This window comes from Hippoglossus stenolepis, chromosome 3 (assembly GCF_022539355.2).
Source record: "Hippoglossus stenolepis isolate QCI-W04-F060 chromosome 3, HSTE1.2, whole genome shotgun sequence".
NCBI classification, from domain to species: domain Eukaryota; kingdom Metazoa; phylum Chordata; class Actinopteri; order Pleuronectiformes; family Pleuronectidae; genus Hippoglossus; species Hippoglossus stenolepis.
Window position 1 is genome coordinate 9,320,981 of NC_061485.1, and position 15,223 is coordinate 9,336,203.

At 42.4% G+C, this 15,223-nt stretch overlaps 1 protein-coding gene across 1 annotated transcript in view; it reads right to left on the reverse strand.

The window, feature by feature from the left end:
- Nucleotides 1-15,223, reverse strand: part of LOC118102254 (cadherin-22) — a 144,093-nt gene that overhangs the window by 49,840 nt on the left and 79,030 nt on the right. The window contains exon 5 of the mRNA XM_035148318.2: nt 6,903-7,197. Within this exon, the coding sequence (XP_035004209.1) occupies nt 6,903-7,197 (295 nt within the window). The remainder of the gene's footprint in view (nt 1-6,902; nt 7,198-15,223) is intronic.

The following is a 15,223-nucleotide window of genomic DNA, read 5'->3' on the forward strand; positions in this document are numbered from 1 at the left end:
TGCACTAGTATTATGTAGAATGTGTCAGATTTCCACTTAAAGAAAACCAAACATTAAGCACAGAAAATGTTGTGGCAGAATTTATTTTAAATACTGTAAAATAAATGAGACGAAAATACATCCATCAAGTTTATCGAGCCACATTAGTAGACAAATTATTACATTTGAATACCCCTCGCCCAGCCCCCTCATATCTGCAGCGCCCATGCTTCTCTGCCTGATTCAGATTGTCTACAATAATGACAAAATGGAGCCTTAATCAATTTCACAATTGTGACTAAATGGTGCTGCTGTTGTCACAAGCATCTTCCATGCCTCTTCACACACTCTCTCTCTCTCCCTCTCTCCGTCCACCCTCCTCCCACGCACATGACCACACACACACAGATCAGCCAAAATCAATTATGTCAGGCACCGTGGCTGAGAGCATAATGGTGGATGTTACTGGTCATATACATAAAGGTGGCTGGCAGAGAATATTGATTGTACGTTGCTGCTGCCTTGTTGCATCGCTCTCTCCTGTGATCTCGCCGCTCCGAATGCCTCATCTACTGTTAGCATGACAGGCCCCGGCTGTCCTAATGGTGACTGCAGCAATTTGCAGCCTCCTGGGCAACCTCTCTGGACCAAAGTGACGGGGAGGGTGATTATTACTTTAATCCCCTCGTGGAGTTCTCACATTACGTACAAAAGGAGCGGGGGATTTATCTTGACTGCGTGAAGTGTGTGTGTGTGTGTGTATGTGTGAGAGGGAGAGAGAGAGAGAGAGACAGAGGGAGATCAAACGTATAAGAGGAGAAAACCAAAGGAAATATGATGCTTGTTTTGAACAACCTATCCACAAAGGAACCTGAATGGTTTATTTTGTTGCAGTATAACTTAATCCCTCTAAAAGGCATTTTACGTCCCTGTTTAAATCTCTTGAAAAAAGTCTTGTTGACAACAAGGAAAAATCATTTTGGATTTTACCAGACAGAATAAAGAATGTATGCTGCATGTATGTTGTTCGATATGCAGTGATGTATTTTTTTTTTTATTACATTTTGCAGAATATAATGCAATAAAAGCACCAGGGGTAAATCAAAAAATTTGGAAATGTGTGAAATTGTTTTTCCAGCAGATCCCAATCTGAGTTTTGTTGTTATTTTGTCAAGTAGTTTGTGAATTACATTGTTGTGCAAACAAACAATTCCCCCAATTCCCCTGCTGTATATACATTTACGTGTATTTATACATACATGTATATAAAGATTATCAGCCAATACAGATATCAGATGTTTTATTCCCAAATTTAGTATTGGCATAGTCCCAAATAAAAACTGTCCGGCTCTACCCAACATTGTATTTTAATTGTTAGTAACTGCTATAATTATGATGTATTGAACCTCAGTATTCCTCAAACCTGAAAACCACACATACCATGAAATAAACATTTGTTCTACAACAACAAAACTAAATGAAAATGTACAGTGTTGTAGCGATGGAGGAGATAATGTGGCTGAGGTGTAAGAAATGCAGGGAGGAATGTTGTGGTTTGTCGATTTCCCCGACCTGACTCTATCCATCAGATTGCGTCTTTGATACAGAACATGATAAATGTCAGTTTAAAGTTACTCCTGTGCTTCATTGAACTTTGGTTGTTAGTCTCCTGTGTTTGCTGATTCTACACGACATTAGCTTGTGTCATTAGGGGATAAAAGCTGAGGATGGCGGTCGGCTTAATGTCCATTATCAGTTCTCCTGATCGCTGTTCTCTGGGACACTGGGACTTTTCAGTCAGTGCTACCTGAGGTTTAGAATCTGCGGCGCGGACGTTGTGTCGTGCCACATCTCTGCCACTCAGAGGTCCCGAGGTTCGCTCTAATGGAACCACATCAATCACAGGATTAACGCTGTGGAAACTTTTCACCCCTGTTGTGACTCTGCCACCAAGAGCTCTCCCTCCTAGCCACATTTCCAGCAGACTCGCTCGCTGTCATCCGACCTATGAGTGGTAGGGGAGGATGTCTGCCTCAGTGACTAAATGGTTTTGAACTCGACAAACTGTGCTACTTTGTCAGTCAGCTTGCATGAAGACTGAGCAGGAAAAAAAGAGTGACAGATGTCTTAGTATGCATGTTGTAACACGGTGTAATACTGATTTCAAATTGGAAAAGGCCTGTCTTTATTACTTCAATATTAGCTGGGCGTGTGGAGCATAACTATTAGCTTGGGGTGTGCTGTGCTGTTGCCAATAATGTCTGCAGTATGTGTGCTAGATATCGAGTCTACAGCCTCGGTCCATCCAATGCTAAACTGCAGAAGATGCCATCGCAGTTTGACATTACTTTAGCCTCTGGCTTTTTTAAACCTTTTGAAGCGTAGCTCAAAGCCACATAAATATTTAAGCACTGAATATGGTTGTGGAAAACCACAGGAAAAAAAGGGATTGGATCCAATTCAAATATTAATGATGAGGCTTTCCAAAACATATACATTAGCACAACATGTCATCCTGCGCCAGCCACCTGGTATAAATATGCAATGGTAAATCTGTTCTGTTTTAGAAAAGGGAGAAATCAGTGCCTGGATTCTTGTTGACGTCTCTAAATGCTACGAGAAGCTCGCGATCATTGCCGTAAATATTTAGTCAAACTGAACCCTAAACTGTACTGATCCACTCTAATCTTTGCAGCAAATGTTTAAATATTGAAATGTGTTTTTCTCCAATATTAGTTTGGGCAAAGCAGCACTCGTGGGAAAAATAATATAATATTTGATTATCACATGGAACAAAAAAGTTAATTGGCAATATAAAACTAAATAATCAGAAAACAACAGGGGAGGTTAAGCAACAGAGAAAACACAGAATGACCCGAGAGACACACAAAATATTTGTCATCTTAATGAAAGAAATATGAAAAACGCAATTCCAAATAGACTAACAGATCAGATCTTGTAGTAACAGTAACAAAATTGAAAAAATACTAGTAATATTTGTTTTGGTTTTGTAGTGAAAATATCAGCATTAAATTCTGCACAGTCTCCATGGAAACTATGTAAGATTTTCAAAGGAATTGCTTGCACTTATATTGAACAACTCAAATTGACTCTGTTTACCTGCTGCAACACATCACTGCTTGGATTTTCAGCTGCATAGAACATTTTCCTTCAAACATTTCTTAACTTGCGTTTCTGCTTTAAACAAGTTCAGAAGACAAGACAAGACTCTGTCAGTTTGAACGTAGCCTTGGCACCTATTAATCATCAAAGGCGATCATTAATCCCTTTTACTGCGGGTAATACACGTTATATAGACATGTAAGTTATCCACGCCACCTCACGCTCAATGTAAAATCTGCATTTATGCAGATGAAAAGTTGTTCTTTCTATTAAGCCCTTTCTTGTCGCTGCAAGAAACCATCAGACTGAAATTCATGGGGCCATCCTTCACTTTCACAGTCTTTTTCATCAGAGGCCACTGCGGGCGTTCAGCAGGGCGACTCCATCCATGTTGCCTCCTCTGTATCAGCATAAAGACACGCAGGCTTCTCAAAGCACCGACCACTGCTCTACAGATTTGATTTAAGAATTCAATTTCATTAGCCTCACACTTTCCACAGGACAACACAGGCTACGGCCACGCTAATATGTTTTCAATTTAAACCTGCATTTAAAAAAAAACAAAAAGGATCTCCATCCAGACAAGTGCTTTAGCTTTGTGTCAGAAATAATAAGGTCTATGCTAAATCACCTGAAAATGCATATCACAGGACCATTCACGTGCACGGGGCATGTGCATGTCGGTGTCAAAGGTGGTCTTCTCGTGTTGCAGAAACTGTAGCAAAAGCAATGTGTTTTAAAACTTCAACCTATTAGGGGGGGATGTAGAGACAGAGCTCAGGCCCTCACACTTCATCATTGTCTTTTTGGGACTGCTCTTTTATCTGCCCTCTCTTCTCCTTTTTAGAGTCAACCAACCCTGAAAAAACAAACAGACGATGTACAAGAGTGTTCTTTTTGGCTGCAAATACCAAGCAGGCAGACAGACAGACTGACTGAGGACAGACAGTCAGGGAGTCTCTGCAAAAAGAAGGGGGAGGCAGGGGGTGGAGGCTGTAAAGCTATGGCAAAGATGTGGACTGGGCGACTTGACAGGAGTGATAAGTAAAAATGAATATGCCTCCGGCAGCGGACTACTGATTACTTCCTTGCTATTATGGCCTCACGTTTTCCCAGGCAGTTTGCTATATGGTTGGCCGTAAAACAGCACAGCGAGCATACCAATGGCGTGGCTAATGCTCGCAACCTGCTTCCATCACAGCATAAAACACAACCATGGTTTAGATCCCAGCCTGCTGTGTCCAAACGACATAAAACGTACTGATCCTAACCAGGCTTTGAGTACATAGTGCATTCAGAAAGGAGAAGTGACACAATTAAGCACATAGTATTAAATATGTCAACAGGCTTATGTAATCACAATCATTTTTGCTGTGTTAACGAACGCCACAAAGTACAGAAGAAATAGAGGAGCCTCTCACTGCTGGAACAAATTAAAACAAATTGTCGCAGGTGATAAAACAGCTAGGGACACATCGCTAAAGCAAACAAATGAAGAAATTAAATATTAAACCTTTGGAGAAACATTTGTCTTTACGAATAAGGCTGGTGCTTCTGTAGCTTCCCTAATAAATTGAATCCAACGACAGTCTGATACAAACAACACTCCAGGACTCCTTACGTCTGACTTGCCTGCTCCGTCCAGAGCACTCACCCCAAAACCCATTTGTTCCCAGTGATGACGTAAATCACCTGGCCATCTCAACAGATTTTAACAATGCCGGAGATTATTTTTAGCTGTGGATGAATACACACATTTGATCCCGCAGCTAATATCTACAGCAGCCAGCTGGATACAGCTCCCATGTTATTATAATTATGATTAAGAAACATGACATCCCGGTGGAGACTCCTACACAGAGTCAGTACCCATGAGGAACCTACAAAGTAAAATGAAAAATCGTATCAGAACTAAAGTATGTTTAATTTTATTTCCTGGGAAAATCCAAAATTAAAGCAGACTGGTTTTATTGTGAATCAGGCCCAAATAACTGTCTCTATACCGACACCGGAGTAGCTAGTACATCAAAACGGATCACGTAAAGACAAAACTAGCCAGTGGTGAACATGTGGCCTTGCTGCTTGTAAAAATGGACAAAAGTATTAGTTTTTAATAGCTGCAAGCCAGGCACGTTGTCGCTGAGGAGATGCACTGGAAACCGCAAGAGCACAAGTCCGACGACAATTGAAAGATACTTTTCCAAGAATACCAAGACAAGAAGACCAGGAGGCCGTAACCCATTTAATGCAAGTGATTCTGTTTGTAGCATGTGTGTTTAATCAAAGATGACGGGTCAGGTTTTTTGCTCTAATCTTAATCTCAAGTCTATGCAGGTCTGTATTTGACTTGGTGGGTGCAGGTTTGCAAAATGGACCCATGCAAGACTGTGCAGCTCATTGGTGTGTTTACAACAGGTTGTTGACAACAGTAAAGAGGAATAAGCTATCAGGCTTTGTTGACACATGCAGTGTTTGTTAGTACAGTCAATTCTCGTAGGTTATGGGTTTGTTTTGCAATAAGAAAAACACGGAATATGACGAGCCGTATGCTCTGATAACAAATTCCACTTGACTTGTGATATTCTCCACCTCTCTGAGCCAAGCTTCACACAGACAGCAGCAGAGCAACGAGCAGCACAAACCCACGAGCTGGTCTGTCCGCCACCTCTTTTTTTCTCTTTTAAAACTCTGCATTATTTCTTTTTTTCTTCATCTTGAATCGCTCTGTCCCACACTCCCTCTGTCCCACACATGCACACACGCTCCGTTCAGTTCCTGAGAGCACTGAAGGCACAGATGCCCGCGGTTTGGATGAGGCTGAGGAAGCAGGAATTAATTCTAATCGTGCCAGAACAGGAAAGAGCTACTCCATTCTTCAGCTCTCCTGGAGTCACTCACACAAGCAGCTAGCCCACCTCTACTACCTGTGCAGAGTCATCCACACACACACACACACACACACGCAAATGCACATACGGTATCAACCCCACGACAGTCTGAGCACGCAGGGTATTGTGATATCGCTTGGCAGCAATACAGAATTGTGTTTATGAAATATCAGCTGCGTCTTTGACATTGATACCATGCTAATGAAGCCCCTGACACCCTCATTCACCTGCCTTTTCCATTTCACTGAGGATTTGAAGCAACCATGCCAATGCTCACAATGAAAACATGTTTGTCAAGATTAAAAGCGTTGTGGTTTCAATGTCAAAAGCCTGGGCAAAAGTGTTTCGCCATTATCTACTCCTCTGAAGAGCCTCTCCTCGGCTCCTCTCCTCTTTCCCCCCTTATTCCCCCTTTTATCATTTGCCTCATAACAATGTGTCAGAACAGAGCCACAAAGCTCATCTGGGAGAACTGCAATCCGTCTGCCTCTCCTTCCTATACATGCCTACACAGTTGCCTTCATTTCCCATCTCACTGCTTCCTATGGATAATAGCTCTGACACAGTCCATGTGGGGATCCTCCTCAAACGTCCATGTCACCACTCTACTTACTTCTCATCCGCAGTGAATTTACTGACTCCACATCTATTTCCATCTTCCATCTCCTGTCTGCTTTTCCTATTTCCATCTCCGCAATGGGGGAGAGGTTCAGCATATTGCTCTTTTTGGCACTTTCTTCTCTCCCCTGTGCCCCGGTCAAAGCATTATGTTATAGACCCTACTTATGCATCATGGAAATGGCTGTAATATAACTGGTAATTCTCGACAGTGCACCTCTCCGCCATCCAGAGTTCAAAGCCTCAAACCCAGTTGGCTCCTGTCAGATTGCACTATACGTTTTCTCATCTTACCTATGGGTGACAGCTCTGCCACGCTGCCGATATAGGGACCCTCCGTGAACTTGGGCTCACTGTCGTTTATGTCCTGGACCTTGATGACAAACTCTGACTCGGGTTCCAGCGGGTCATCGGAGAGCTCGTCCCGGGCCTGAGCCTTAAGCGTGTAAGAAGCCTTCTCCTCGCGGTCCAGTCTCTCGGTGGCATGGATGTCTCCCGTTTGCTCGTCGATGATGAAGATGGAGCCTGCCCCTTCTCCAGAGATCGTGTACTTGATGTTGCCGTCACCGTCATCTGAGTCTGTATGGATCTGTAAATTGAAACAAAATTAGGGTTAAATTCTCCTTCTTTTAAAGATAATATTTTTGCAGTAGGTTATGTTAAATAAAGAAAAAAGAGATTGCACCACTGTATTGGAGTCAGTTCAAGGTCAGAGATATAACAGTGTAATTGTTAGCATACCATGTATCTCACGTGTTACTGGAATATTCCACTAGAGGGCACAGCACATGACCATCCAGATCTGCAGTTTGTAGATTTAAAAAAAACATGGCGCAACTGGAAGAGGTTGGCTATGGTTACCTCTGAGATCACAGTAAAAATAAGTGATCCTCATTGTAGACGTGAAGCCCTTAAATAAATGCCGACTTGACAATAGAGAGTATGAGCCCCTACCATATACACCTACCATGATGTAGGGTTATGTGCATATTACATCTTGTGCATAGCATTAATTTCTAAAGCAAAAATGTCTTCAGGCTAAGAATGGATTTTTCTTTGGATAATACATTAAAAATGTACATACATGATATTGAGTAAGCAACATATTTAGATATTGACAAGATACTTGATACTAGTTGAAAGGAACAATCACCAGTTTGACTTCAGGTCGTTCTGGAAAAACATTATAATTACACAATGAGTTGTTGGAAGCCTTAACACTGCTGTAAACGCCGTTTTGTTTGTGTTAACTTGCCTAAAAAGTGTGCACGATGTCCCGTTTAATCTCCTGGATGCTTTTCTGCAATTTATTTTGTAGCCATGCAGGAAACAGATGTCTGATGACAGAAAATTAGGTGAAAGCATAACAATGTTTTACTGCAGAAACTGACCCCGGGACAGTCATTTGTCAACCAGCCAAGAATTTGGCTGTCACATGAAGTCACAATGAGGCGCTCATAAAGACAGTTTGACAAATTACAGCCAGCAAAAAAATTATCTATTTGCTTTGAGAGCCTGACCGGACAATGTGTGAGCATGACTGCAGGATTTATGCTCTTTCATTTCATGTTTCACATTTTGCAAGATAAACTGTTTCTTAAGTTTGAACTGTATCATTTAGGAAACTCTCCCACCAGGAGTGATGCTTCGTATATTCAATATCGTTTTATATTCGGGCCAAAATGGTCTTTAGTGTGGATCCATTTGAAGACTAGGACAAAACGCGAGACTATAAAGGTGCAGAGGACTTCAGCGGACCAGAACTGGCCACTTGGGAAGAGGTAATTGACCAGGAGTCAGAGGGCGGCTGGAAAAAGATCAACCCCTTTCACATCTGCTGCCAAAGGCTATCATTGAACCATGACAGAGGTGATGATCTTCCCATTATATACAACCACTTGTTGTCACCTGACCCACAGCCACACTTGATGAGACCTCAACCTACTCCATTTGCCGATGTCTAGTGCATGGACCTTTGAGTCGAGGTTATTTGTCACACATTTTCCTCGTGAGTTTCTATTTAGGGTCAACCTCTACGAATACTGATGTTTTTTGTAATGGATAGATGTCAGAAAATGACGTTTGGTCACCAGCCGTGTCCAAAAAGTAATTAGTAAAAAAATTTCCATCCATTCCCCTTATTTTATTCGCCAATTGCTAACGCAGCTCAGACCCTTTTTAGCTCCCTGTAGACCAGCCATCACCATTGTCGTGAAAAAAAAAAATGCCACACTTCCAGTAATGATTTACACCTTTCCTGCACATTGTGCCCTTCACAGGATGACGCCCAAATTAGGAGATCAAAGTCATTTCAAAGATTGTTAAAGGTAGAGACATAGAGGTGGCGCGGCTGGAGAGTGAACTTAAGAGAGTCCTTATAAATCAGAGCTATATTTCCCCCCGTAATGTGATTAGAAGACATTCCAGCGGCAGCAATAGGAGAAGTATCGGTCCCCCATCCCAACCTCCCCTTTGGCTCTTTAGTGAGCACTAGACCTGCTCTCTCTCTCTCTCTCTCTCTCTCTCTCTCTCTCTCTCTCTCGCTCTTGTCCGCGCACCTTCCATCTGAAATTATAATTCAGAGCCGTCTATGTTGTGTAAGTGTGGTTCAATCTACTGAGCAGACCAGGGGAGAGGGGAAATCGCCCTGGCCTCCCTGGTTAATATTTTATTAAAGCTTAATTAAATACAGGCTCCTATCACCCTCATGGGGGTTTTCATTAAGTATTTGTCGTAAAACTGTGGAATAATGCAAGCCAGTGCCTTGATATTGCTTCCCTCATCCATTTTCCCCTCCCTCTTTATCTATCTGCTTTTGCCTCTTCTTGCCATTCTGAATCATCCTGGAGACAAATACACGAAGAGTCGGAGAAAATATACTGCCGGATGCTTCGGCGATATCAATATTTCAGTTATAATAAAAGAAGTTTCATCGGTCCGAAACTGTGAGAGTTATCCAATAAAAGTGCACACTCATGCGGCACTAGATATGATTCCCCTCTCTGAACCGCTCCTCTGGATTTCTAAATCCGATTCTGCAGACGAGAATGTGTGTGAGCCGCCGACGCCGTGCGTTGATTAAATTGCACAAATGCATGCGAGTTCATACCTGCAGTACATGTGCACATGGCCACACGCGTCTGCCCAATGTGCGTGAGTCGATACACACACACACACACACACACACACACACACACACACACACACACACACACACACACACACACACACACACACACACACACACACACACACACACACACAGGCGTGGAGAGTGAGTTCATCATTCTGCTGGGATGATGCTATTTCTCCCCCCCCTCAGGCTGGATATACCCATCCGTCAGTCTATCCTCACTGGAGTGATTCAAGTTGGCAGCTTGAAAAATACACAGACTACGCTTAGTTAAGATGTTCCCTGCAAACTAAAGGTCAAAGCCCGGACTCCACTCGTGGAGCAGGAAAAGTAACCAGGAGTCAAAATGTGTCTTTCAAATTTAGGTGATACGAAGATGGAGAAAACTCGAACCCTCTGATGAGCATAACAGAGAATCACTGCTGCTCCGTCGGTCGAATCCCTGAAGCCTCGTTCTGAACTCTCTGTGTGTTCAATTATGCAGCTGCGTCATTAGATCAATACAATAATATGATGATGGTAAAATATTGTATATCCCCCTTTTGGGTTTAGCCCGAGATATATATAGGCCTGGTCATATAACCGCCACCAACATATATATACGTGCACCTACAAAAACAGCATTAATATTTAATAGGCACTCCACAAATCTATCTTTTGATGTTCAAACAGTCCCTGGAAAGAGGATCGTAAAAAGTTTTCTCACTGACAGGTAACAGCAGCTTCGTTCAGCTCAAGTACAGTCACGGACAGATTCCAGTGGACACATAAAGCACACACGGGACCACAGGAGACCACTCTAGAAGCACAATTCACTTCCATCAGTAAGAACAAAGCTAGTGTGTGTGTATGGGGGGGAATAGACTGCAGCTGCAGAGAAGTGCATTATACTGGAGCAAATTTAGTTTTGAGAAATTTCTATGGACACGGTGATACTTTATTCAGTAGAATTGTAATATTAACCGAACACACTCATGTTTAACATTAACCAACACGTTTGACATGGATTTTTTGGGGTCTACTTATACTTTTTCTGTTATTTAGCTCACCCAAAAAAAGCCGTTTTCAGACATTAACTCCACAAAGAAATGTCTAGAAAATTGGGTCATTGGACATCTTCTGTAGTTTGTCTTTCACATGTGAAGAACGCAGCACAAGATTGTTCAGTCAGATGAGTTCATAACAATCAGATATTTTCAGGAACATTCCGGCGAGGAGTGGCGTCTGGGAATAGCGCGCACGCAGGAGGCGGGACATGATGAATAAATTCCACTCCCAAAATCAAATGCTTTTGTTTACAGCACGTCGACACCCGTGATGACCCTTGTCACAAAAACCTCTTGAATCTCGTCGTCCTTCCAAGTTGACATCTTCGTCTTCTACGTGTGTCACCTCTGTCTCTAGTGAGATATTTGTTTTGTACTTATTCATTTTTGAGTCTGTTGTTTGATATAAATCTTTTCTAGACATTTTCCTGCCGTCCATTTTCTGGACATATTTACTATGGGGTCTGCAGTAAAGGTTTCTGACTCCGACATTCTCACATACAGCCACATGCAGAAAATGTAGACGTGAACACATGTCTGAAAGCAGCTACACTCTAGCATTGCCTCCCCGGGGGGAGAGACGGGAGGTGAGATACTGCACAAGGTGAACGGGACAGTTGCCTACTGGTGTTATAAAACAATAGGAAGTTATTTATTGTCGTTTGGCCCTTTGATTAGTCCCATTTATCAACACAATCAGCAGTTGGCGTGTCCAGCAGAGGGATTTATACTGCATATAAATTAATACATTTAGAACCACAACTGCATACTAAATTTAGCTTATTTTAACAAGACATGACAGTTCATATTTGATCATATACTGTAATGTTGCAATCACTGTAACAGTATCATCACAGTAATTAGATAAAGATAGTGGTTAATCACTAATAACCATATTTAATCACAGCTACACAAATAGTTTCAGATACAGTTTTAATTGTTTTTTATTTTATATGTTTACTACAAATAGCTAACACAGTACTTGTATTTGTTATTCAGCTCAAACTGTTGAAGCTGAACTTTGGCATTTTTGCACAAAACGAAAATTTGGGTTTTCTTACCATTAAAGAAAATAAGAACATAGCGGTAACATGGGATAGTGTTATATGAGTGATACTCTGATACTCACTAGTCTTATCCTCGCCATACTTATTGCTAAAAATGTGAATTTGTCGCGGTAACTTCGCAGTTGATATGATTCAGTGTCAGGCTTGAGTTCAACTTCGAGCTAGTAGCAGTTAAAAAGGCCTCAGGGTTTACAGTGCAGGGCTGTAGGGTGACTCAGGGGAGAGCGAGGTTGTTGATGCCCTGTCAGGTTCACCTCTGGGTCATAACAAAGTGTCAGGCTGTCACTGTAGCCTAACTTGCTGAAGGGGGACGACATATGACTCAGACGCAATGACGCGAAGTTTCCTTCTGATTTGGCAGTCAGCTCTTTTTGAGCGTTTACACTAAAAGTGAGTCAAAGCACAAACCTAATGGTTTTGGATAATGTGGTGTTAGGAGTACAGACCTTTAGACATTCTTAACACACTTGAAAAAGCAGTAAGTTGCTCCTAGTTAAAGGACGAGCTAATGAGAAAAGGATAGCGAGGCATTGGAGGAGCAGGATTTTGCGTTTGCAGTGGAGATGGCAGAACGTGGGCTGCGCTCCGCACTGAATCCTCGGTTTATTGAGGGTTTCAAAGCAGGAGCAAATTGGCTGTCTTATATTTAAGTCTGTGTAATCAGGAGAAGGCCTGCCACATTTCACTGCAGCTTGTCAGGCTCTCTGATCTTAACAGCTTCAAAGTGTTAACAAGGTGACTGTATCAGAGACAGCCTAGGTGGAGACAGCTTCGGGGAAGGAAGGGTACGGACTATAGGAAACTGATTCAGAGACGAAAGGGGAGACTCGGCGAAGGGGTGAAAAAAAGACGAAAGTGAGACGGACAAGAGAAATTAAAATAGGTGGCTGTTGGAGCTAAGGATGCGGCGGGACGAGATTGCAAATTTGCATAAGCTCAGACAGATGACATCCATCCATTATCCATCCATCCGTCCAAAAGCTGAAAAAAAGCAGAGTACACAAAAGGCTTTCTCATCCAAAAACAACGTGTCCAAGAGCTCCGCAGCGCTTGTTTTTATTCCATCCCTCCGATCTTAAGCTGTTCGGCTCCTCTTTGATGACAGCCTTGTGATGTCGTTACAATTGGACTTAGATCTGACTAATTATAGCTCGGATCATTACAACAAGGAGAATTGCTGTAACGGGCATAGTATGCACATTTTCTGTCGTTTGATCGACTGTGTCCGTGGAGAAACACTTTTTTCCTGCTCATTCATAAACACACACACACACACACCACATTAACATAATGCCACCCAACGTTACTGAGGTATCATTTTCTGCTATTTCTACCTTTTATTTATTTAACAACTCTGTTTTTTTCCCCATTAAAACTTCAGCGAATAAGACAGCCAATCATAAACTACCCTATTACCCTACTTCACAATTCATTGACAACTGTTTAAAACTGCACCAAACACGCTGCAGCCGAAGTCACAGAAACGCCATAACTCAAACAGATATTCTTCAGACAAATGCAGACATTTTGGTGAGCAGAAAGGATGAGGCCATCTGTTTAGTTTGGCTTCGAGTTGAATACAGAGATGTATAAAAGGACAGAGAAGTGTCTTGGAAGTGGACTGTTCACTGTTTATGCCGAGACGATATGAGGAAGGCCAATGCCAGATTCATCCATAAAGATCAGCTGGAGTTGGACGTTTACAAAAGCTGTGTGAAACCGCTCACAAAACCCTTGAACTGCACTCGTTTTGTTGAACGGAGATAAAAAAACCTGTGCACATTATACACAACTCACACAAGCATTCACACAATGGGCTTATTTCTGACACCTTTTGTCAAACTAGAGGCGTGGAAAACATGGCACAAGAAAAGACGAATGTGTCATTCATTTTTTTCCCTCCGTCACTTATTTCAACAACAGCCATTTAGGATTATCTGAGCTCAGCAGCAGCTCCATCTTGTACAATCGGGGGGGGGGGGGCCTCCACTTCCAGTGTGTTCCCAATACCCGCCCTTCCATTACAACACCGCTTTGAAAAGCAGTTGGCAAGAAAACATGATATAGTTGTCAGATCATTGAAGTCCACAAGGATTCATTGCCTAAATGTACTGACCAGAGCTGCCAGTTTAATGTCATGCGAGTGACCATTTTATAGGTAGATCTGATTTCATTAGCAGAGTAGTGGCAGTCACAGAGGGAGACGGAGCGAGCTTGGCTAGTTTGCTGAGTTGGGTTAAAGTCACATGAAAAAATAAAAAAAAGCTTGTAGCAATTGTCCGGTACTGAAGCATGCTGCTTGGCTTTAATCCTCCACTGCTCAAATTAAAGTGTTGATACCAAAAATCCAGCTGAGTCTATCTGCACACACACACACACACACATGCATATACACACACACAGATGGACACTCACACACCATTAATAGAACTGATAGCACTGGGCAGTGCCCTATGAAGTGCAATAACTTTACTTTTTTTATTAATAAAATCATCTCTCTTCTCCCTCCTGCTGTGTCACTCCCTCGAGCTCCCCTCAACCCTTTTATATCAGTTCACTGGCTTCTCTGGCCCCCTGTCCTGTAATGAATCACAAGTCAGCGCATGAAGCCTCTCGCTTCCTACAGGCTCCCTTTGCTCTCTTCCCTCTTCCTTCATTCCTTTCCTCTTTGTATCACTGGGTTTCTCTGCGTCTATCTCTCCGTCTCGCAGCAGACAGACAGCTCCGCCTGTCGGCTTTGTTGTCGGCCTCGCCGGCAGGAATGCAGCAAAATCATGATGGCGGAAAAGTAACAGCCAAAAGAAAATGATTCTCCAACACCCGGCGCTGCTGTGGAGAACATCTATATATATTTTTTTAATTTGTGGGAATAGAGATATCAACACATGCAGATGCAATAGCTTGTCAATTACCACGTCTAAATGATTAGAAACAAGGGGATCACATGATTGATGTGCGTGACTCATCACGGAGTCTGATGCTGTCTGCATTATTCCATCTTTTCATATCATGTCCTATGTAAGGCAATCAAATCGTACATGCTGTCCACTCTCATCAGCTCACTGAGGTTTGGTCTGAGAAGCAGCTGACGAATAGGATGAGAACGAGGAGAAGGGGAGGCTATTCCCCGACCACGCGTGGAGCAGAGATGATTTGCAAACAGATTTGATTTGACATATATTCATTGTCGATCATTACGTTAGAAAAATAAAATTCAATCAGCGCATTTCTGGTGCCAGGACGTTGTCCTAGACATTAAAGAGAAGGGCACATGTTGTCATTACTGATTAATGTCGCTTTGTTCCAAATAGTGCCAGAAACTACGGAGGCTAAACTTGTAACGAGGGGTCACTAGTTCAGATTGTGTGT